The 23,620-nt window shown below is 51.2% G+C and overlaps 1 protein-coding gene across 2 annotated transcripts; it reads left to right on the forward strand.

Annotated features, from left to right (window-relative positions):
- The first annotated feature begins 55 nt into the window (after positions 1 to 55).
- Cad (carbamoyl-phosphate synthetase 2, aspartate transcarbamylase, and dihydroorotase) lies at positions 56 to 22,368 on the forward strand. 2 transcript variants are annotated; one of them, XM_051181781.1, is made up of 45 exons: positions 56 to 323; positions 521 to 660; positions 3,453 to 3,582; positions 4,274 to 4,416; positions 4,533 to 4,674; positions 4,982 to 5,153; positions 5,342 to 5,527; positions 5,669 to 5,781; positions 6,020 to 6,165; positions 6,416 to 6,547; positions 6,679 to 6,912; positions 7,035 to 7,256; positions 7,440 to 7,628; positions 7,867 to 7,991; positions 8,134 to 8,264; positions 11,603 to 11,715; positions 11,863 to 12,107; positions 12,304 to 12,550; positions 12,835 to 12,933; positions 13,069 to 13,293; positions 13,381 to 13,563; positions 13,742 to 13,960; positions 14,245 to 14,412; positions 15,083 to 15,265; positions 15,347 to 15,451; positions 15,825 to 16,064; positions 16,258 to 16,339; positions 16,523 to 16,689; positions 16,800 to 16,964; positions 17,108 to 17,239; positions 17,456 to 17,657; positions 17,911 to 18,101; positions 18,190 to 18,330; positions 18,517 to 18,618; positions 19,018 to 19,114; positions 19,399 to 19,449; positions 19,738 to 19,782; positions 19,881 to 20,050; positions 20,143 to 20,217; positions 20,585 to 20,797; positions 21,000 to 21,125; positions 21,243 to 21,398; positions 21,488 to 21,589; positions 21,778 to 21,872; positions 21,983 to 22,368. In XM_051181781.1, the coding sequence occupies exons 1-45, from the start codon at positions 242 to 244 to the stop codon at positions 22,083 to 22,085; spliced, it is 6,729 nt and encodes a 2,242-aa protein (XP_051037738.1). In that variant the 5' UTR covers positions 56 to 241; the 3' UTR covers positions 22,086 to 22,368. The 2 variants fall into 2 exon arrangements, with proteins under 2 accessions (XP_051037738.1, XP_051037740.1); XM_051181783.1 differs by lacking the exon at positions 19,399 to 19,449.
- The last annotated feature ends 1,252 nt before the right edge of the window (positions 22,369 to 23,620 follow it).

Raw genomic sequence — 23,620 nt, forward strand, 5'->3', positions numbered from 1 at the left:
CCCCATGGTTCCGCCCCTTACGTGACCGGCCCCGCCCCTCACGCTGCCGGCTGCCTGCGCCGTCGCAGTCGTGCTCCAGCTCAGTACGATTAGGGCTCCCGCTTGCCGCGCCCGCCTGCTCTCCAGCGCCTAGCTCAGCGAGCCACGTGGACCAACTTCGGCGCGCGGTGTTCGCTTGGTTCCAGTGGGGCTCGCTGCGCCTCCCCGGTCTCGGTGCTCGCCCGGTCTCAGCTCCGACCCCATGGCGGCCCTGGTGTTGGAGGACGGGTCCGTGCTGCAGGGCCGGCCCTTTGGGGCCGCTGTGTCGACTGCTGGGGAAGTGGGTAAGCAAGCCCGAGCCGGCTGCCGACCTCATCCCAATCTGCTTAAGCTGTCCATCCCTCCTGCACACTCCTCTCCCCGATTCAGCTCCCTTTCACCACTCACGACCGAAGCAGTCATCTCCTCCGGGATTTGCAGTGCTCGGGGCAGTATTCTGAGGGCTGCCCTTGCCAGATCTCTGCACTGCCTCTTTCTTCAGTGTTTCAGACCGGCATGGTCGGCTACCCAGAGGCCCTCACTGACCCTTCCTACAAAGCTCAGATCTTAGTGCTAACGTACCCTCTCATCGGCAACTACGGCATTCCCTCAGATGAAGAGGACGAGTTCGGCCTGAGCAAGGTAGTCACACCCAGTGCCTTCTCTACATCCTTTCTCAGATCAGAAGTTAACGGTGAAGTGCCGCCACTGGCATTCTGCTAGACATCTAGAAGAAAACAGCCCAAAGTACTAAGGCGACCGCGGTTACAGGGCTTGTAGGTACCTTGAAAGGCAGAGAGAGAGCTGGAGACCACAGAGGTGGTGGTACCCTTTTAGAGCCTGTGGTAAAGGCACGGTCCACAGGAAATGGCAAAGGGCTTATGGGAGTAGTTATCAAAATCGCAAGGGGTGGAATTTCTGGTTATTTCCTAAGGACCAGCAAATATTTTTTTTTTTTTAAAGTAGCAAACAAAATCCTTTAGGTACTTAACCTACCTAATTCCCTTTAATACAGTTCCTTATGTTGAGTGTGACCCCCCCAACCACAAAATTATTTTCATTGCTACTTCATAACTGTAACTTTGAAACGTAAAAATGTCGTTTGGCTTGGAGGTCGTGACCCACAAGTTGAGAACCACTGCTTTGGGCTGTGTACATAGGTGATAAATTGGAAATATGGATTGTATCCTTCTAGTACCAGTGGTTGCCAGTTTATCTATATACCAGTGACACCGATCACCATCTGAACTCCTGGTATTACTCCATCTTCTTTTCAATAGTGTTTACCTATAGATAGAAAACTCAAATTTCCTCATAAAGTGAGCGCCCCCCCCCCCCACTTATTCTGTGAAATCTGGAAGCTAAGTTGCCTTTGAGAGTTAAGTGTAAATACTAAGGCAACCATTAAGGTAGTAGTAGAAATCACCATATTTTACAAAACTTGCTTAAGCCCTGATTCCAGTCTTATAGAGGTCTCCCTGTGGAACCCTGGCTGGCAGCCTGGAACTCCCAGAGATCTACCTGCTTCTGCCTCCCAAGCTCTTAACATTTGATACTGTACCCAAGCCTTCAAATCACCCCCTCCCCTCTTTTGTCTTTTGAGACATGATGCTCTATACCAGGCTGACTATGAACTCAGGGATCCTCCTGCCTCTGCCTCCTGAGTGCTGGTATTAAAGATGTTCACCACCACCATCATCTAGCTAATCATAGTTTTGAAGCCTGCCTGGTGTAAGGGCACACTAATTGTTACTCCTGGAAATTACAGGTGCGGCCAGTACATTATTATTATTGTTGTTGGTTTTTTGTTTTGTTTTTTTGAGACAGGGTTTCTCTGTGTAGCTTTGGAGCCTATCCTGGCACTCACTGTGTAGACCACAGATCCACCTGTCTCTGCTGGGATCAAAGGCATGCTGCCTGGCTATTATTATTATTATTTAGAACCAGGAGCTCTCTGTGTAGCCCACACTAGCCTCAAACTTGCAGAAGTTTGTCTCAGCAAGTGCTGGGATTGCAAATGTCAATAGTTTGCTTTAAATATAACTTAATGTTTTTACTTACTTTTTAAAGATTTTGCTAATTCATACCCCTCCCTCCCTGGAGCATTCTCTTTTTGAGACAGGGTATTTCCCAGGCTAGTCTGGTACTCACTATGTTAAGCCATATTGACCTCTAACTGTCAGTAATTTTCTACCTTGCCCTCCCCCCCCCCCCAGAACTGGGATTGTAGACACATACCACCAACCTGGCTTGACTATCAATCCCTCCCACAAAAACTTACCAAGTTCTCACTGGGGAGGTTGAGGCAGGCTTGGTCTGCATGGCCCATCCCAGGCCAGCCAGGACCATGGAGTGAGAACTTGTCTCAAAACAAACAAAAGTGTCCTTTCCTATTTACTATAATGTAATAAATTTTTTTCTTTTTAAAACAATAATCTAAGATATAATGGGAAAAATGATATAATCATGTTTGTCTAGTATTGTACCTTGTAAAGTTTCTTTTAATTTATCGTTTCTTTTGTTTTTTTGAGACAGGGTTTCCCAGTGTAGCCCTAACTGCCCAGGCTGCCCTGGAACTCACTCTGTAGACCAAGTTGGCCTCCAGTTCAATGATCCAATGAAAGGCATACACCACCTCACTTGGCAGGCTTTGTTTATTTATTTATTTATTAGCTTTGTTCTATAGTAATGTTCTGTGTGAATATCTTATTCCTTTGTTTTTATCACACCATATAATTATTATCGTGTTTATTTATATTGTTTTGTTAGTTTCTGGTTCCCTGAATTGGAAGTTCATACTGTGAAGACAGATACCTTGCCTTTCCTTTTTTTTTTTAAAGACTTGGTTTCTCTGTGTAGCTCTGACTATCCTGGAACTGGCTTTGTAGACCAGGCTGGCCTCAAACTCACAGAGATCTGCCTGCCCCTGCCTCCCGAGTGCTGGGATTAAAGGCATGGGCCACCATAGTCCAGTGACCTTGCCCTTTCTTGCCCTGTTACAAAGCCTGCACCCGTGAGCACTTGGTAAATGCTTAGGGATTTAGTTTGTGTCAGATCCAAGTACAAATTCCTAACACATTGAAGTAAAAGGGAGAAGTAGAAAAAGGTTCTGTCTTTGAAGGAAGCTAACTTACAGTGGATATGTAAGAGTTGGGGTGCTCACAGAGAAGATTTGTAAGCTTGCTTTTGGACAAGGGAAAGTGCTATTTTCTGTTCTCTTGGGCACTCTTGGCCTGTGTTCAGTGCTCCTTATGAGACAGCGCAAAGTTAGTAAAAGAGGACTACCTGTGAAAGCAGGGAGGGTTTGGTATTTGAAGGCATGACAGACTGTCGTATATGGTTGAGCAAAGGATCAGTGGCCAGACAGTGGAGGGACATGCCTTAGAGAGCTAGTAGTCTCTGAACTCCTTGCTGTCCCCTCTTTGCATCTGTAGTGGTTTGAATCTTCGGAGATCCACGTGGCAGGACTGGTGGTGGGAGAGTGCTGTCCCACACCCAGCCACTGGAGTGCTGCCTGCACCCTGCATGAGTGGCTGCAACAGCACGGCATCCCTGGCCTTCAAGGTATGAAAGCGGTAAAGTACAGTGTGCTGAGATGAAAAGAAACAGAAAGAGGAAAGAGGTTCCTGAATCTCAAAAAATGTGCAAGGTTTAGATTAAAGAAGAATCTGAACTGTTGCTCAGAAGGAAAAATTGTAAAGAAAGCAAACCCAGCTCCTGGTTTGCCTGTTTAACGACTTTCAGCGAATTTTTACATGATTGTACTGCATTTGAGTAATACATGTCTCAAAGGCAGCCATGCTCCCCGCCGCATGTCAGTGCATATCTGTTACTATGTGTATAAAATGCAGTCTGTAGATCTTGTAACTATTTCATGAAAACACTATTTTTTCTTAAGAGAATTAATAGAGTAGTCTTCTGTTTTTCCCCAAAGTGGTGGAGGGTTTTGAGACATGGTATCATATAGCCCATGCTTGCCTCAAACTCACTGTGTGACTTGACAAAGATGAACCTGAGCGCTTGCCCCTCCTGTCAGAGTTATAGGCGTGCACCACTTTGCCTGGCTTACGTTCTTATTTCTGTAGTGTCATTTAGCATGGTCGTTTTCCTCTAGGAGTTATTTCTAATAACTAGATCTAGATCATGGTTGAATTTGGATGTGATATTTTGGGCAAGATTACTTCATGGTTGTGTTTGACCCAGAGCTATGGAGCAGGACTGTTCTTGGACATCTGAGGCTGTACTGTTTTGATAGGAGTGGACACTCGGGAGCTGACTAAAAAGTTGCGGGAACAAGGGTCTCTTTTGGGGAAGCTGGTCCAGAGTGGGACAGAGCCTTCAGCCCTGCCATTTGTGGACCCCAATGCCAGGCCCCTGGCACCAGAGGTCTCTATTAAGGTACAGAGGAGGTGCCCAAATGGGGGTAAACTCAAGGACTTCAAAGTTGGGGTTTGGTGTGGGCATGTGTTACACTTGCCGATCACAGCTGCCAACTGTTGCTCTTTGTTCCTCAGACCCCACGGGTATTCAATGCAGGGGGTGCCCCTCGGATCTTCGCTCTGGACTGCGGCCTCAAGTATAATCAGATTCGATGTCTCTGCCAGCTTGGGGCTGAGGTTACTGTGGTCCCCTGGAACCACGCATTAGACAGTCGGAGTGAGTATCTGGGGCCGGTCTAGGCGTGAAGCTTGGGTTTGAGCGGAAGAGCTGCTGTTGCTCAGAACAAGTGATGAAAGTCGGTGTGAGTTGCAGGAAGGAAGGTGGAGACCAGGGATCCCACTTTTGTGGTCGGGTGTGTGTACTGTATTATTTTAATATTGTAGTGGGGGTGTGCAGGTGTGTGCCATGCCACAACTTTAAGAAGTCAGGTCTCTCCTACTGTGGGCTCTAGAGATTGAACTCAGGTCATCAGGCTTGCACGTTTTTGAGATCCTATTTATGTCAACTTTTCTGCCCATTCCAGAGTATGATGGTCTCTTTCTGAGTAATGGACCTGGTGATCCTGCTTCTTACCCTGGTGTGGTATCCACGCTGAACCGCGTCTTGTCTGAGCCCAATCCCCGACCTGTGTTTGGAATCTGCCTTGGACACCAGCTGTTGGCATTAGCCATTGGGGCTAAAACTTACAAAATGAGGTGGGGGTTGGAAATATAAGGAGCCCACTTTTGGGGCAGAATTGAGGAATTCAGGGTCTTGAGAGTTGGGGGTTATTGGTGTGGAAACTGGCCTTGAGCTGTCGGGAGAATGAGATCTAAAAAGGGCTGAGTTTCATGGACTCTGAAGAGTATGGTGAGAGCAGTCGCGACTCTGCTCCATTCTCTAGATATGGAAACCGAGGTCACAACCAGCCCTGTTTACTGGTGGGCACCGGACGCTGCTTTCTGACATCCCAGAATCACGGGTTTGCTGTGGATGCAGACTCACTGCCCACAGGCTGGGCTCCACTCTTCACCAATGCCAACGACTGCTCCAATGAAGGCATTGTACATGACAGCCTGCCCTTTTTCAGGTGAGCATGGGGGTGCGGTGGGGTGACAAGGGGCTGTGAAGATGGGAAAAGAAGGCACAGCCATGGATCTTAGTCCTCTCTGAGGCTGCTGCAGCCATAGCAATGATGTCAAAGATTTTTGTCATTCAATCTCTTCGACAGTGTCCAGTTTCACCCAGAGCACCGAGCTGGCCCTTCAGATATGGAACTGCTTTTTGATATATTTCTGGAAACTGTGAGAGACGCTGCAGCTGGGAATCCCGGGGGCCAGACAGGTAAGCCCCTTTGTAGAACCAGGATGTGGACTTAAGAACAGGGCTACTTCCAGGACAAGCCTGAGATGGACTTATTCGAAAAGCTGTGTTTGGAAGGGAGGAAGAAGGACTGCCCTGGGCAGTTTGTGCTGCTTCTCTCCTAGCTCTCATGCTTTCAGTCGCTCTGTACCTGTTTCTGGAAGTAAGAGGTCCAATCCAGATGGCTTGTGACATTCCATGACTTTCATTGTGTCCACAGTTAAAGAGCGATTGGCACAACGCCTCTGTCCCCCTGGGCTTCTCATTCCTGGTTCTGGGCTTCCCCCACCACGGAAGGTTCTGATCCTAGGCTCTGGGGGCCTCTCCATTGGCCAAGCTGGAGAATTTGACTACTCAGGCTCTCAGGTAAGGTGTGGCTATCACCTCCCATCCGATGTGTGACCCACAGAGTCACAAGGAGAAGGACTTAGGCATGGGCATTGTTTGCAGGGAAGAACAGGATCGGGAGGTCTGCGCACATACTGAAGGGTGAGGTAGTGAAGGGTAGAAGTCACTTACTGAGGACTGAGAGTACAAGCCAGGAAAGAGGAAGAGATGCTGGCTAAGGCTTCAGTCATCTGTAAAAGAGGCTGACAGGCTATGTTTGTCCTGTTAGGCAATTAAAGCCCTAAAGGAGGAGAACATCCAGACATTGCTGATCAACCCCAACATTGCTACAGTGCAGACCTCACAGGGGCTGGCAGACAAGGTCTACTTCCTTCCCATAACACCTCACTATGTAACCCAGGTATGACTCAGCTGGGGCGGCTGGCAGAGGGACTCTTGACGGGCAAGGGGTTTCACTGGTCACTATGGGGTCCTAAGCTACCTTGTGTCTACTCTCCCCTTAACGTCTATGATTCCTACCTCCTGCCTCAGGTGATTCGGAATGAACGCCCGGATGGTGTGTTACTGACTTTTGGGGGGCAGACAGCCCTTAACTGCGGTGTGGAGTTGACCAAAGCAGGGGTACTAGCTCGGTATGGGGTCCGAGTCTTGGGTACGCCTGTGGAGACCATTGAACTGACGGAGGACCGACGAGCCTTCGCTGCCAGGATGGCTGAGATCGGAGAGCATGTAGCCCCCAGCGAAGCGGCAAATTCTCTTGAACAGGTTTGTGAGAGGGTTGGGTGACAAGAGTGGTGTCTTTTCCTCTGTATCTTGACTGCTTTGGTTCCAAGTGCCCTCTGGGCAGCAGCAAATGGCTTGTTGGTTTGTGTCTCTGCTCACTGCAGGCTCAGGCAGCTGCCGAGAGACTGGGCTACCCTGTGCTGGTGCGTGCAGCCTTTGCCCTGGGCGGTCTTGGTTCTGGCTTTGCTTCCACCAAAGAGGAGCTCTCAGCTCTTGTGGCTCCAGCTTTCGCCCATACCAGCCAGGTGCTGATAGACAAGTCTCTGAAGGGCTGGAAGGAGATTGAATATGAGGTGGTGAGAGATGCCTATGGCAACTGTGTAACGGTAAGTGATGGCGTGCAGGGTGGCTGCAGGCACTCTGAACTTTTGGAAGAACAGTTGATCTGATCAAAGGGCAGTGAGTGACCCCTCAGATGCTCTGTCCTTTGGGTCCAGAGTAGCATGATCCAGAGGACCTGGCTCTTTTGGCTTCCTTTGTTGGTGACCTCCATGCGCCCCCTTTTATAGGTATGTAACATGGAGAACTTAGACCCCCTGGGCATCCACACTGGTGAGTCCATAGTGGTGGCTCCCAGCCAGACACTGAATGACAGAGAGTACCAGCTTCTGCGACGGACAGCCATCAAAGTCACTCAGCACCTGGGGATTGTTGGGGAGTGCAACGTACAGTATGCCTTGAACCCCGAGTCTGAGCAGGTGAACCTGTCAAGTTGATACTGTGGTTTATATCTTGGTCTTTGGGCCTCAAGGCTAAGAGGTTTCTTACCCCTGCCCACCCTAGGCTGAAGCCAGGATTGTTTTGGTTGGGGTCGGAGCATGGGGAGGGCCCTTTCACTCCATCCATATTAGGTTCTCAGTCATCTTTCTCTCATTTTTGAACACTTTTTTAGGCTAGGTACCAGTGACTTGTTCTCTCTGTTCTCCCCATTTGCAGTATTACATCATTGAAGTAAATGCCAGGCTCTCTCGAAGCTCTGCCCTGGCCAGTAAGGCCACAGGTTATCCTCTAGCCTATGTGGCAGCCAAGCTAGCATTGGGCATTCCCCTGCCAGAGCTCAGGTATAAGGTGGGGGGGGGGTCCTAGTGTCAAGGGGAGGAGGCTGTTGAAAATACTCACAAGACGGGGACCATGAGAGGAACTGGAAGCTCACCCTGCATATTCTTCTTTGTCCTCTTGGTGCCCCAACTTGCTAATGCTCAGGAACTCTGTTACTGGGGGGACAGCAGCCTTTGAGCCCAGCCTGGACTACTGTGTAGTAAAGATCCCTCGATGGGACCTCAGCAAGTTCCTGCGTGTCAGCACGAAGATTGGGAGCTGTATGAAGAGTGTCGGTGAGTGTCACACTAGCACCATCCAGCTAGAACCAAGAGGGCGGATGTTACATCATTGTATGAACTAGACCAAGTAGTTCTCACACAGTTCCCTCCCAGCTACACAGTTGTTTCATTGCTACTTCATAACTGTAATTTTACTATTGTTATGAATCATAATGTAAATATCTGATATGCAGGATATCTAACATGTGACCCCAAGGGGGCCATGAGCCACAGGTTGAGAACTGCTAGTCTAGAATGTCAGTGGTGCCCAGTGTGGCTTGAATTGCCACAGCTCCTTTACTAATAGTAGTTTAGAAAGTGTTACTGGGTACATTTCAGGTTAGATGGTCATCATCATCATCATCAGGGACAGGGGTCACACTCATCTGGCAACCTGTGTTGGAACCAGTCCCTGGGGCCAGATTGTTTACTCTCTCTTCTTTAACAAATGAGTAAATGGAGGGGCCACAGGAGCAAAGTGACCTGGTAGCTGCAACATCATCCTCATGACTCCTTCTCCATGGTGCCATCAGTAGGCTTATAAATGCCAGTGACATTTTAGTCACTAGTTAAATATTTGTTCGGGAGAGAATTACTATTGCTTCCCTGTGGGTCCTTATTTATTTATTTATTTATTTATTTATTTATTTATTTATTTATGTTTGTCTTATCTATATGTGACTGTTTTTCCTGCACATTTGTAAGAGCATCAGATGGTATTAGATCTCCTGGAAATGGTGGTTGTGAGCCACCGTGTGTGCTGGGAACTGAACTTGGGTCCTCTGGAGAAGCAACAAATGCTCTTAACTGCTGAGCTATCCCTCCAATCCTGCTTAGTTTCCAAATTGTGATATTATTGTGCTTGTGTGCACAATATCTGTGAGGGTGGAGTGTACATGCCACACTGGGTGTGGGAGTCAGGAACTTTTTCAATCAGTTCTTTATTTCCGTCTTCATTTGAGTGCTAGGGATTAAACTCTGGTCACCAGACCTAGGTGGCAAGCTCCTTTCAGTGAATCCTAAATCAAAATGAGCATGGTGCTAGCCGGTCCCCTCCTCTGGAAATTTGTAGGACTTTTTAAAAACGTGACTGGTTGTGGATGGATTCAAAGAATAGTAAGATCATCTCCGTGATGATCTTACCCAGACTTTTTAATATCTAAAGGATGAAACATCCCAGATGGTGCTGTCATGGTGTGAATAAAGCAAGCCAAATTGCTGGGCAACCATCAGGTTCAGGCTGTTGCCATGAACTGCAACAAGTTCCAGTATCTACAGTGAAGTGTTGTTTTAACACAAAGTTAAGATCAGAGCAAGACAGCACTAGGGTTAGACAGGAGGATTAGACAGGAGGATTGTAAGTTCAAGGCCAGTCTGGGCTACATAGGAAGTTCTGGGCCAGCCTAACCTGTGAGGGTGAGACCCTGTCTCAGAAACAAACACATAGCCATCAAATTGGTTTCCAGCATTGTGTGATGTACGGTTACTACCACACAGTGGTGAAACAAGCTGGAGTCCAGCTGGTGAGCTGTGTAGTGTCACTGTAGTTGCCTCGACTCAGAAGTGTGCACATGCACATGTTCAGGTGCCACCTGCTCTGGAAAAGCTTGTTACCATGTTCCAAAGCCCCACTTAGAGTGGGGGTGGCTTTTAAACAAGTAAGTCTAAGCTCAGATATTATTTCATAATTTTTAGAATCCTACAAGACTGCCCAAGATGTTCCTTCTGGAGATGAATTTTTGTTATATGAAAATTATAATAAACATGGGACTGGAGCCATAATTAAATTATGGCTAAAATAAGTGGATTGGAAATAGGACAATCAACGATTGATTCCCAACTGAGACTTTGAAATGTCTTATACTCCTCCCAGCTTCTCAAAATGCCATCTTCTTCCTGCTAATATCATAGAACTTCCTTTGTGTTCTTGTCTTTTTGAGAGAGGCTCTCGATGAGCAGCGCCTGTCCACTCTGTATTCATTATAGAGCCCAGGTACTGTCCCCAAACTCTTGTCTTGGCAAGCCTCTTGCTTTGGTGTCTTTTTTTTTTTTCTCCCTAGACAAGGTCTCACTGTATAGCCATAGGTAGCCTGGAACTTGGCTTTGTATAGATCCTCCTGCCTCTGCCTCACAAATGCTGAGATTACAGGCATGAGCCACCACACTAAGATCCCATGATTAGCAAAATTCTAAACCATTCTCACTTCTTAGGGAGTTGGTTACACTTTATACTTTGTATTTATTGTAGGACAGGAACTTCTGTGATGCAATTGGTACTTAACAAGGGCTACACAGTTACTCTTGCCTAGTGCCCTTGCATTTCTGGAAGTCTTTCTATATAAGTAGCAACCTAAAACACACAAAAATATCACAGCCTCACAGCCATCAACATTTAAAAGTTAAATGTTCTTCAGTTATTCAGCAGTTAAATGATGGGAAACTATACAGGAATTGAAGTACTGCTTATGGGGTTGTGTGGCCATGTGGGAAAATGCTTATGATAAGGGGGGAATGGAACTTAGGTTTGTACTGTAATTGTCTATAAGTCATAATGGGGTGCCTGGGTGTGCATTTGGGTGGATATACTGGTATGTGAGGGGGCCAGAGGTCAACCTCGGGTGCTCTTACCCCATCCTCCACCCCTTTCTCTCTACCGGCCTGAAATGTTGGTTAAGCCTGGCTAGGCTGGCCGGCCCATCATTGACACTCAGGGTTCTGCCTGTCTCCATCCCCAGTTCTAGGACTGTAAGCTGTGCCACCACACCTGCCTTTTGTGTGGGATGGGGCAAGTACTTTACTGACTGAACTGTCTCGATTACATCTCTTTGTTTTTGAGGCAGGGTCTTCATATAGTCCTGGCTGGACTGAAAGTTGTTATGTGTGTAGACCTCAAACTCACAGAGATCTGCCTGCCTCTGCCTCCTGAGTTCTAGGAATAAAGGCCTGTGCTATCACAGGGGGTCTTCAAATCTTTTTTAAAATGCAGTTGGCTGAGGATGGAACAAGGAGTAGTGGGATCATCTTCCCATTATCCAGTCAGACCTTTAAATGTTCTAGAGGGGGAAATGTTCTAGATGGTACCATCATGGTGTGAATAAAGTAAGCCAAGTAACTGGACAGCCAGCAACAGTTTGGTTTGCTGCTATTAGCTAGCAAGTTCCAGTGCCAATTTCATATTCACTCAGTACAGTCTGTGCTTGTCTGTGGAAATGGTAGGAAAAAAAAGATAGCTTCTAGGTTTCTTAATGGTGAAGCACCACAAGTCTCACCACCATGGCCACGATTTAAATAAAACACATGAGCATGTTGGGCATCGCCACAAGTACCCACCCTCACCACTCTCCGTCCTCCAGGTGAAGTCATGGGCATTGGACGCTCATTTGAAGAGGCCTTCCAGAAGGCCCTGCGCATGGTGGATGAGAACTGTGTGGGCTTCGACCATACAGTGAAGCCAGTCAGTGAAGTGGTAAGCTGCTCCTGTCCGATTGCACCGTGATGTGGGCCCGCTCCACTCTGCCCCCGGCCCAAGCTGTTGATAGTGACAGCAGTAGTCACATAGTGACTTGCTGTTTCTCACCTTTTCTACCCTGTACTGTCTGGCATCCCCCAATAGGAATTGGAGACGCCCACAGATAAGCGGATCTTTGTGGTGGCTGCTGCTCTGTGGGCTGGCTACTCAGTGGAGCGCCTGTATGAGCTCACGCGCATCGACTGCTGGTTCCTGCATCGAATGAAACGTATTGTGACCCACGCCCAGTTGCTGGAACAACACCGTGGACAGCCTTTGTCTCAAGACCTGCTGCACCAGGCCAAGTGCCTTGGCTTCTCAGACAAACAAATCGCCCTCGCAGTCCTGAGGTCAGAGATGGTGGTGAGGGCCTCGGCCAAGGAATGCGGGGAGGGAGCTTTCGCGTCAGGACCATTGGTGGGGAACCTTGGAGTGTCTTCCTTCATCTGTCCATAGAATATTCCCTTCCTACCCCTGCCCTAGCACTTGCTTTGTCGGTCAGTCTGTGCTCTATCCAAAGGCCTGGGTATATTTCTGTTCCTTTAGCACAGAGCTGGCCGTTCGGAAGCTGCGGCAGGAACTGGGGATCTGCCCAGCAGTGAAACAAATTGACACAGTTGCAGCTGAGTGGCCTGCACAGACCAATTACCTGTACCTGACCTATGGGGGCAACAACCATGACCTCGACTTTCGAACACCTCACGTCCTGGTCCTTGGCTCTGGCGTCTACAGGATCGGCTCCAGTGTTGAGTTTGACTGGTGTGCAGTCGGCTGCATCCAGCAGCTCCGGAAGGTCAGAGTCCTTTTCTCCCAGTTTTCCGCTTTCTGTGGAGGTTGCCCGTCCTCCCCCATCAAAGCCCGGTCTTCCTATTAATTGCTACACCTCCTGTAGGTTTTGGTTGAGGGGCCTTCCTTAAGCGATCTTCTTGCCTCTCTCGCTGCCTGAATCACCTCCTCAGCATTTTGCCTACTTGTACCCATGTGTAGCTGTTGCAGGGAAGCAGGCAGACTGGGAGCTTTGGCTCGGTGTCTCTGTGCTTCCTCTTCATTGCTAATGCGTCCCACTCCCTACGGCAGATGGGTTATAAGACCATCATGGTGAACTACAACCCAGAGACAGTCAGCACGGACTATGATATGTGCGACCGACTCTACTTTGATGAGATCTCTTTTGAGGTGAGAGGGGCTATGCAGGGAATGAGTGAAACAGGCTGGGCAGCCCAAGATTCTTTGGTACTTACCAAGGTCAAGGGAAGCCGCGAGCAAGAAGGCTCAGCCCCCTGACCCGTTGGCTCTTTTCCTGTTCTGCAGGTAGTGATGGACATCTATGAGCTGGAGAACCCTGAAGGTGTGATCCTGTCCATGGGTGGGCAGCTGCCCAACAACATGGCCATGGCTTTGCATCGGCAGCAATGCCGAGTGCTAGGCACCTCCCCGGAAGCCATTGATTCAGCTGAGAACCGATTCAAGTTCTCCCGGCTTCTAGATACCATTGGTATCAGTCAGCCTCAGTGGCGTGAGCTCAGTGACCTCGAGGTAGGTTGGGGACTGACAAGAGGACTGCCGGCTAGATGTTGTTCGTGGGTGAGCGTGACCAACCCTGCTGAGCTCCTATTCCTATAGTCTGCTCGCCAGTTCTGCCAGACTGTGGGGTACCCCTGCGTAGTGCGTCCCTCCTATGTGCTCAGCGGTGCCGCTATGAACGTGGCCTACACTGATGGGGACCTAGAGCGTTTCCTGAGCAGTGCGGCAGCTGTCTCCAAGGAGCACCCCGTGGTCATCTCCAAATTCATCCAGGAAGCAAAGGTGAGCATTCCCCCACCAGCCCAGGGGAGGGCAGTATCCTTGCTGAGTCTAGGCACAGTGGGCTCAGGATGAAGGATAGATTGTGTCAGTGCTGTTTCATAAATGGAGCTTCTTGGGGAGGGGAGGAAATGGGATGGGATGGTCTGTCTTACATCCCACTGTCTATGTCTGCCCCCAGGAGATTGATGTGGACGCTGTGGCCTGCGATGGCATCGTGTCGGCCATTGCCATCTCTGAGCATGTGGAGAACGCAGGTGTGCATTCAGGGGATGCCACACTGGTGACCCCCCCACAAGACATCACCCCCAAAACTCTGGAGCGGATCAAAGCCATTGTGCATGCAGTGGGCCAGGAACTGCAGGTTACAGGGCCCTTCAATCTGCAGCTCATTGCCAAGGTAATAAGAAGTCCACAGGAAGGGAGGCAAGCCTGCTGGTCCTCCGTTTTTCTCTGCAGGCTCCACTGCCAGGAGAGCTGTGCACCGTTCTAATCCTCATTCACATAGGCAGCAAAGCTGGGGAAGGGGTCGATTCTAGAGCCCATAGCAGAGTCAGGGCTGGGAACAATCACCCAGTTGGTGACTCACTGAATGGGCAGAGTAGGGATGAGAGCTAAGGGTAGCAGTGCAGTATCGGCCTTGCCTGGGTCTCACAAGGCCTGATCTGCTGTTCCTTCCCGCAGGATGATCAGCTGAAAGTTATTGAATGCAATGTGCGTGTCTCTCGCTCCTTCCCCTTCGTGTCTAAGACACTAGGTGTTGACCTGGTGGCCTTGGCCACGAGGATCATCATGGGAGAGAAGGTAGAACCTGTGGGGCTCATGACTGGCTCTGGAGTTGTGGGAGTGAAGGTAAGGGGGTCAAGGGCCCTTGAACCTAGTGTACAAATCCCCTAACTGTTACAGAAAAGACTCAGGTTAAAAACTAGATGGTTCTGTAAACTGTGGAACACCTTGACTGCTTTGTTTACTTAGTTTATTTTTTGGCAGTATTGGGGACTTGAACCTAGGGCCTCAGGCATGTGAGGCAAGTGCTCTCCCACTAAGCTAAGGGAGAGAGCTCAGTGAGCAGATTAAACTCTTCACCCACACAAAGCAGTTATTGCCCAACCATGGGGTGATAGGATGGTCATCATCCCTTCAGAGATTGCCCCGTAGGAGGCAAAAGAAGTTTGGTCCAAAAATAGCCTGTTATGGAACAGTCTGTGATACACCTACATAAACCGAGTTATAAACCAAATCTACAAGGAATTTAGAGGGGGCAATGCTATTCCCAAAAGGCTGCTCTCCAAAGGCTTGGCAGAAGGGGTGGTATTTTAACCCTCTCAAGGATGGTAAGGCTGTTGGATTTGTAGAGCTCCTTGGGGCTGTTGTGGGGCCAGGAAGCAGCCAGAGTGGAGGAAGTATGAAAGCAGTAGACCAGCAGGGCTCAGGGAAGGCCAGCCCCTCTGAGCTGGTGTGGTGGGGACAGGGCCCCTTTCCTGCCTCTTCTCCCAGCACGTGGGTCCTGCTGTTCTCCCAGGTGCCTCAGTTCTCCTTCTCACGCTTGGCTGGTGCTGATGTGGTGCTGGGTGTGGAGATGACCAGTACTGGAGAGGTGGCTGGCTTTGGAGAGAGTCGTTGTGAGGCTTACCTCAAAGCCATGCTCAGCACTGGCTTTAAGATCCCAAAGAAGAACATCCTGCTGACCATTGGCAGCTACAAGGTACCAGGGGCACCCAGGAGGCGGGAAGTCACGTGGCTTCAGCTTTCTGGCCAGGGCTCACTTGCCTCCGCTTGGTTTCAGAACAAAAGTGAGCTGCTCCCAACTGTACGGTTGCTGGAGAGCCTGGGCTATAGCCTCTATGCCAGCCTGGGTACGGCTGACTTCTACACTGAGCATGGGGTCAAGGTACGTACCCCACTGAGTCTCTCCTTTTCCTCTTGTCCTGTAGAACAGGTAAGGTATGTAAGAAAGCAAAGATGTTTCTGGAAGGCTCTGCCGCACTGCTGACATTCTTGTGTCTTTACTTCCCAAGTCTTGTGCATGTGTACGTGTGTGGGGCTCCTACTGCTCCTGGTGACCTGGCTTCTTGCACACAGTACAAACACTTGCTCTGTTGAGAACTGTACCTTGCCAGTAGCAAATATTGGCAGCCTCTCATCCCCATCCTGTGGACTCTCATTCTCCTCATCGTGGACTCCGGGGCTAGATCCTTTCAGATAAGCCTTCCTGGCTCTTCCCTGGAGTGAAGTTGGCCTTGACTTTAGTTCTGGGCTGGCAGGTAACAGCTGTGGACTGGCACTTTGAAGAGGCTGTGGATGGCGAGTGCCCACCACAACGGAGCATCTTGGATCAGCTAGCCGAGAATCACTTTGAGTTAGTGATAAACCTGTCGATGCGAGGGGCTGGGGGTCGGCGGCTTTCCTCCTTCGTCACCAAGGGCTACCGTACCCGGCGTCTGGCGGCTGACTTCTCTGTGCCTCTCATCATTGATATCAAGTGCACCAAACTCTTTGTGGAGGTGATGCAGCCTGGGTCCTGGAGTGACAGCAGCAGACTGGGGGTGGGAGATGGTGTGTGTGTAAAGGCTGTGCTGGCGGTAAAGCTTTGTGGTTCCAGAGGCAGTGGGGTGGGATGGTGAGAGACGAGTTTATGCTATGGAGCCTCACCTCCCAGGGCCTCCCTTCCTTTACGCCTGACCATTCCACTTGCAGGCTCTGGGTCAGATTGGCCCAGCCCCGCCTTTGAAAGTGCATGTAGACTGCATGACCTCCCAGAAGCTGGTGCGACTCCCCGGTAAGTGTGTCTCCTGGGGGATAGTCTGCCCTGGACTGTACAGGTGCTCAAGGAAGACCCAAGAGCCCCTCTTGTTCTGAGGCTACCTCAGTCCATGGAGCTCTTGACCGAGGAACTTGTATCTCTCTCTGGCTGTGAGTTTTGTCCCCCTCCAACTCTGACCTTTACCCCCACGTTCTCCAGGCTTGATTGACGTTCATGTGCACCTTCGGGAACCAGGTGGGACACACAAAGAGGACTTTGCCTCGGGCACAGCTGCTGCCTTGGCTGGGGGTGTCACCATGGTTTGTGCCATGCCTAATACCCGGCCCCCCATCATTGATGCCCCTGCTCTGGCCCTGGCCCAGAAGGTGAGCCACTGTACCCCCACCTTCCTGAACTCCTTTTCCCACTGTCCTTCCTGGTACCTTGCTGACTTGCATGGGCTGGAGAACTTTAACCTCCTGTGTATCTTCTCTAGCTGGCAGAGGCTGGTGCCCGCTGTGACTTTGCCCTGTTCCTTGGGGCCTCATCTGAAAATGCGGGGACTCTGGGTGCAGTGGCCGGGTCTGCAGCAGGCCTGAAGCTCTACCTCAATGAGACCTTCTCTGAGCTACGGCTGGACAGTGTGGCCCAGTGGATGGAGGTAGGGACTACGTCACCACATGTCTCCTGGCTTGAAGCTGAGCTGTCAGCAGAGAGGATTCAGGTTCTTCCGGGGCACCGGGCTCGATGAGCGGTGGGAATCAAAGCTCATCATTTTCTCTCCCCGATTCTTTCTGCCCCCAGCATTTTGAAACCTGGCCTTCCCACCTCCCCATTGTGGCCCATGCAGAGCGGCAGAGTGTTGCTGCAGTTCTCATGGTGGCTCAGCTGACCCAGCGCCCAGTGCATATATGTCACGTGGCTCGGAAGGAAGAGGTAAGAGCGCAGCAAAGATCTCGGTACCCCGTCACTCTCCCAGTGAGACCGAAGGTCACCAGAAGTCCTCGGAGGCAGAAGGGAGTGGGGGAGCCTAAGCCAGTGCCCTTGTCACATTTGGCCCTCGGTGCTCTGGGAAGGAATCGCCGGGCATAGGGACTTGGTAGGGCAGGGCCACATCGGGGGCCTCTGTGGATTGCACTACTTTCTATCTAGATCCTGCTGATTAAAACTGCAAAGGCACAGGGGCTGCCAGTGACCTGTGAGGTTGCACCCCACCATCTCTTCCTAAACCGGGAAGACTTGGAACGCCTGGGACCTGGGAAGGGAGAGGTCCGGCCTGAGCTTGGCTCCCGAGAGGATATGGAGGCCCTGTGGGAGAATATGGCTGTCATCGACTGCTTTGCCTCAGACCACGGTGAGAGGGCCCCTAAATTTGGGGACTCGGTACCTGCTCTGTGATGGGTACTGGACAAGGTACTGGCTGAAAGGATGAAGAGAGTAGTTGTAAATGAGAAGGCTATTAGTACAGGGGCCAAGCCCCAGAGGAGGGCAACAGAGAAAAGTGTGGTCACTGGAGTTGGTAGTGAAGAGAGAGACATCGCTGGAAGTGAAGTCTTGGAACGAGGTGTCCGGGTCTACCTGCCAGAGTAATAGCTGTTCTCTTCCAGCTCCCCATACCTTGGAGGAAAAGTGTGGGCCCAAGCCTCCACCCGGTTTCCCAGGGCTAGAGACCATGTTGCCGCTCCTGCTGACAGCTGTGAGTGAGGGCCGGCTCAGTCTGGATGATGTGCTACAGCGACTGCACCACAATCCACGACGGATCTTCCACCTGCCCCTTCAGGAGGACACCTATGTGGAGGTGTGGGGACAAGGACCTGGGGAGAGTACCACCCTCAAAGCTGCACTCTGTGATCTTAACCTTGTGTAACCCTTGACCCTTCGGGCAGGTGGATCTAGAGCATGAGTGGACGATCCCTAGCCACATGCCCTTCTCCAAGGCCCGCTGGACCCCGTTTGAAGGGCAGAAGGTGAAGGGTACCATCCGCCGTGTGGTCCTGCGAGGGGAGGTTGCTTACATCGATGGACAGGTGTGTGTGCGTGGTTCCTCCAACTTGTCTCAGCAGTGGCCTCTTAGAGGCATTTTCATTTTATTCCCTGCCCAATATAGACCCACTGCCAGGCCTCCTAAGTGACATTTTCTTGCTGGTGTCTGCTTCTCTAAGAGCCCCTGGGTGTACTTCTGCTCCCTCGTGTTCCTTGCCTTCTGTGTGCAGGTGTTGGTGCCCCCAGGCTATGGACAAGATGTACGGAAGTGGCCTCAGGGAGCTGTTCCCCAGCCCCCTCCTTCAGTTCCTGCCACCGCAGAAATAACCACGGTAACCACACTGCCCCTGGGCTGGATCTGGCCATCAGCCCGAAGGGTGTGCCCCTGGGCTGGGCTAATAGCAGTTTCATTGGTGGAAAGTGCTACACTTGGTAGATGAGCTCATGCTACCTGCCTCCCTGTCTGCTGCAGAGTGGACATAGTTCTCAGTTTAGGAAACCAGCTCTGAAAATCACAAGTTGATGTGTCTACCCAGGTCGCTAAATTGGCACATAACTCACACAGGCCAACTGTGTCGCCCATTGTTGGCAACATGTTGGGAGACCAGAGCAGTACAGAGGTGCCGTGGGGTGGGCTCTGCACATGGGGCCACTATCTTTTCCTAAGGGATTGTGTGTGGGTTGATGGTGGATCAGTTACTTTTTAACATGCTGGGCCATCTCCATTGCAGACACCTGAGAGACCACGCCGAGTCATCCCAGGTCTTCCTGATGGCCGCTTCCACTTGCCACCCCGAATCCACCGAGCCTCTGACCCAGGTTTGCCAGGTAAGAGGGGTTCCCGTGATACAGGATGCAGGCTTGTTCCTACTGACCTGATGGGGCTGGATGTTGTTCTCTTAGCATCCATGATGGGCCCGGGATGGGGGCTCAACTGCCCCAGAACTGATTGAGACTCTTCCTCACAGGGCTCCTTTGTCCCTACCTGCCTCACTCTCCTTCCCTTGCTTCTAGTCTGAGCCGCTATGTCCTACTTTGACTAAAGTAGTTACTGCAGCATGAAGCAAGCATCCCATAGCATTTTCTCACAGGCCTCTTTTCCTTGTGGGCAGCTATGTACCTCCGCCCAGGAGCTGGGATCTCATGGGGCAGCCGAGCATGGGGTAAATCCCGCTTGCTGATTGGTGTGAACTTGGCCATTCCTCTGCCTCAGATCCCTGATGCCAGCTGGGAAGGCCCTGGGAGGGCACCACTTGGCCCATACAGCACATCCCCTTGGGGAGTCCTGGGTCCCTCCCCATAGCTGCTGTGCCCTTCCTGCTCCCCCTAACCTGCTGTAGCACCTGTAATTTGAGGTGGCTTTAACACAAGCACTGGGAGCAGAAGTCCTTGTGATTTGGGCCCACCACGTCATGGCCACCAGGTGACCTCTGTCCTGTTGCCATTTGCAGCTGAGGAACCCAAAGAGAAGCCATCCAGGAAAGTGGTGGAGCCAGGTGAGCCACCTTCAGCATAGTCAGGCAGGGGTCTCTGTAGTCAGAACCAAGTCGGGGAGCCTTCTGACCCGCATCTTCTGCACTGCCCCCCACTGCAGAGCTGATGGGGACCCCTGACGGCCCCTGCTACCCTGCACCGCCGGTACCCAGACAGGCATCACCTCAGAACCTGGGGTCTTCTGGCCTACTGCACCCACAGACTTCACCCCTGCTGCACTCCTTAGTGGGCCAACACATCCTGTCTGTCAAGCAGTTCACTAAGGATCAGGTGCCTGGGGGGAGAGGGCAGCGACACCCAGAGCTTGAGGATTTGGAGAGTGAGTGGCAGGACCGGTGGCGCTGACTTGGGGTCTCTTGTAGATGTCTCATCTGTTCAACGTGGCACACACACTACGGATGATGGTGCAGAAAGAGCGAAGCCTCGACATCCTAAAGGTCAGGAGGGCAGTGGGCTCCAGCCTTGACTTTCCAGTGGTCCCTTCATATATGCATACACACTGCACTGAGGGTGGCTCAGCTCTCTGCAAGGTCCTTCCGATCTTTCCAGCAATGACTGACCATACACACAGCGCTGTGATACTTTCTCTTTGGAGACACACACACACACACACACACACACACACACACACACACACACACACACAGGCTTTAATTCCGGGTCAGGCTAGTGTGGAAATGTTAAGTTGTGACAGGTCTCAGGGGAGGTTCTTAGCACCTTCTGGTAATAGCAGGGCAGTGAATGCTGCCCCGTGCACATGCCCAAGGCACACAATGCACCCCTTCCACTTTGTCCTGTCCCCAGGGCAAGGTCATGGCCTCCATGTTCTATGAGGTGAGCACCCGCACCAGTAGCTCCTTCGCCGCAGCCATGGCCCGGCTCGGGGGCGCTGTCCTCAGCTTCTCGGAAGCCACATCCTCCGTCCAGAAGGGGGAATCCCTTGCTGACTCGGTGCAGACCATGAGTTGCTACGCTGATGTCGTCGTGCTCCGTCACCCTCAGCCTGGAGCTGTGGAGGTGAGACCAGCCTGTATGGTGAAAGGGGTGGCTAAGGCTGGACTGAGGAACACAATGTCCCTTCCTGCTCACATTTCCTGTGACCACAAGTCCTAGGTAGGGCTAGATAGGTGAAGAGACCCAGGAAATGGAGAATGCAGGCAAGGAGAGCCCTCCGCAGCTTGGAAAGCAGGATTCTCCACAACACCTCCTGTCTTCACAGTTGGCGGCCAAGCACTGTCGCAGACCAGTGATCAATGCTGGGGATGGAGTTGGAGAGCATCCTACTCAGGCCCTGCTAGACATCTTCACCATCCGGGAAGAGCTGGGGACTGTCAACGGCATGACGGTGAGGGCGGCAGAGATTGGGGTTCTGGAGGGGAAGGCAGTCCTGAGGCCCAGGATTTTGAAAAGACAGGAGGGTTGCCTACAACGAGACCGTCTGGTGACTTGCCCCCTCCTCTAGATCACCATGGTAGGTGACCTGAAGCATGGACGCACAGTGCACTCCCTGGCCTGCCTGCTCACCCAGTACCGTGTGAGCCTTCGCTACGTGGCACCTCCCAGCCTGCGCATGCCACCTAGTGTACGGGACTTTGTGGCTTCCCGAGGCACCAAACAGGTGAGATCCTGGTGGCTCATCCATCCCAGGGGGCTAGGGGTTGGGCTGAGAGAGCTTAGCAGATGCATTCACTAGGATTCCCTCTCCAGGAGGAGTTTGAGAGCATTGAGGAGGCGTTGCCTGACACAGATGTGCTCTACATGACTCGCATCCAGAAAGAGCGATTTGGCTCCACCCAGGAATATGAAGCTGTGAGTACAAGACTTACATTACAGAAGCCCAGGGCTGGGCTGCACGGCATCCAGAGGAAAGGGTGGGGAGGCTGGGACCCAGGCCGGAGTTCCAGATCCCACAGTTGCCCCAGCTATGTGTGAGTGTGAGGAGCCCCGATTGTGTTCTCTGGCCACCGAGTGTAATGGGGACCCTGCCTGTCTTACAGTGCTTTGGTCAGTTCATCCTCACTCCCCACATCATGACCCGGGCCAAGAAAAAGATGGTGGTGATGCATCCAATGCCCCGTGTCAATGAGATAAGGTGATATGGCTCCCCTGTTTTAGGATGCCCTTGGGCTGGCTGTGGGGAGAAGCCTTTATCTGAACAGGCTCTCCAGGAGCTGCATATTAACACTTTGCCTTTTCTTGCAGCGTGGAAGTGGACTCAGACCCCCGAGCAGCCTACTTCCGCCAAGCTGAGAATGGCATGTATATCCGGATGGCTCTGCTTGCCACTGTGCTAGGCCGTTTCTAGGGCCCAGCCTCCTCTTTTGTCTCTCTTTACGCCCAGCTGCTGGGCAAGGAATCCCAGTGCCCCCCACGGGGGCAGCACACTTAGCAGACATCTAGGGGTATCCAGATAGCCCAAGCATTTATGTACAGACTGAGATCATGCTTTAGGCTCCAGACTAGAGTACTCTCTGGCTTGGGGGTACAGTCTTTGAATCTGGGGGCTCCTCTGCCGCATCATCTCCATTCTTACACCTCAAATCTGTACAGTTACTTTTCTACTTACTATAATAAATAGCCAAACAGTTTCTGGCTCCTCATGAGTGCCATGGGCTAGCACAGGATGCCTTTTTTGGGATGCCAGACCCCCACTGGTCTCTGTAGGGTTTGGGCTGACACTTGGTGCTCAAGTTATGTGTTTCCCTGACATTGAAGCTCTCCTAGAGACCCTGGCTTGTGTCCAGCCTGCTTGTTAAATTGCAGTCCGTGTCCTGAGTAGTGGGGCTTGGCCTTCTGGGAGAACACCCAGGCCCTGGTGAAGGGAGGCTGTGCACTGGGTTGGAGCCACTGAGATTCATTGTCCTCCAGGCATTAACTCTTTGCTCTCTGACTAGCCCTATCCTTTAATGGCCTGAGTTGCAATCACACCCCCAGAACCTTGCCCTGGGGGTCTTCCCTCTTACTATCTTCGGGGGCCACTGCCTGATACCATGGAGAGCTGAGCAGCATTTGGCATGGGTCCCCTAGAGTGGGTGCTAAGAGGGGGCAGCTCCTGTGGCTGCAGGTGAGGGCTGAGAGCAGCCGTTCTGGTCCATGAACTTGAACAACAGATTTGACTTGGCACGCCCTGGGTACAGAGCACTGTGTGCACTGTGACTACACAAGATAATCAACTCACCCCTGCTTATTGATTTGTTTTCAGTTTTTTTGGAACAAAGCCTTGCTGTGTCTCCCAGGCATGTTTGGAATTGTTTTATATCCCAGGCTGGCCTTGGATTTGCAGTGACCCTCCTCCAGCCTCCCAACTCAGGGGTTGTAAACTTATACGATCACATCTGGTCTTCCTTAGACTTTCAGTTTTAGGTTATAGAAAGATATGCAGTGGTTTCTGTAGATTGACCTTCCATACATCGGTACCCAGTGGTCCAAACTGCCCAGACAACATTCAAGAAAATGTCTTTACTGAGAGCGGTTAGCACTCTGCAGCAACGGGAGAATCACGCTGTTTAAAGCAGTGCAGACAAAGTTTATGCATATTTTCCTTTAATCTTTGCAGTCTTTCAGCCACTTTTTGAGATGTGCAAACTGGCTCAGAGAAGTTGGTGGCTAATTTGTGAGACTGATCTACACAGCCTGCTAGGTTTCGTTTTCTGTTAGAAAGGGACAGGTCGTTTCTAGCTGGCTTTAAAGACCCAAAACCAGGAGAGGCAGGTCACACAGGTCAAGTGGGTGGAACCAGTTTGCAAAGGTCAGGCCTGGAACTGGGTGAGAATTTCAGGTGCACTGCACCCTGGCAGAGATGTGAAAATGGTGTGGCATGCAGAGGTGGGCCAGGCTTCA

This window comes from Phodopus roborovskii, unplaced genomic scaffold, assembly GCF_943737965.1.
Source record: "Phodopus roborovskii unplaced genomic scaffold, PHOROB, whole genome shotgun sequence".
Taxonomy (NCBI): domain Eukaryota; kingdom Metazoa; phylum Chordata; class Mammalia; order Rodentia; family Cricetidae; genus Phodopus; species Phodopus roborovskii.

Coding starts and splice junctions, on each gene's coding strand:
- Cad (XM_051181781.1), top strand. CDS start 242: ATGGCGGCCCTGGTGTTGGAGGACGGGTCCGTGCTGCAGGGCCGGCCC. Junction 6,913..7,034: donor CGGCAAATTCTCTTGAACAG/GTTTGTGAGAGG, acceptor TGCTCACTGCAG/GCTCAGGCAGCTGCCGAGAG. Junction 17,240..17,455: donor ACGTGGCTCGGAAGGAAGAG/GTAAGAGCGCAG, acceptor CTTTCTATCTAG/ATCCTGCTGATTAAAACTGC.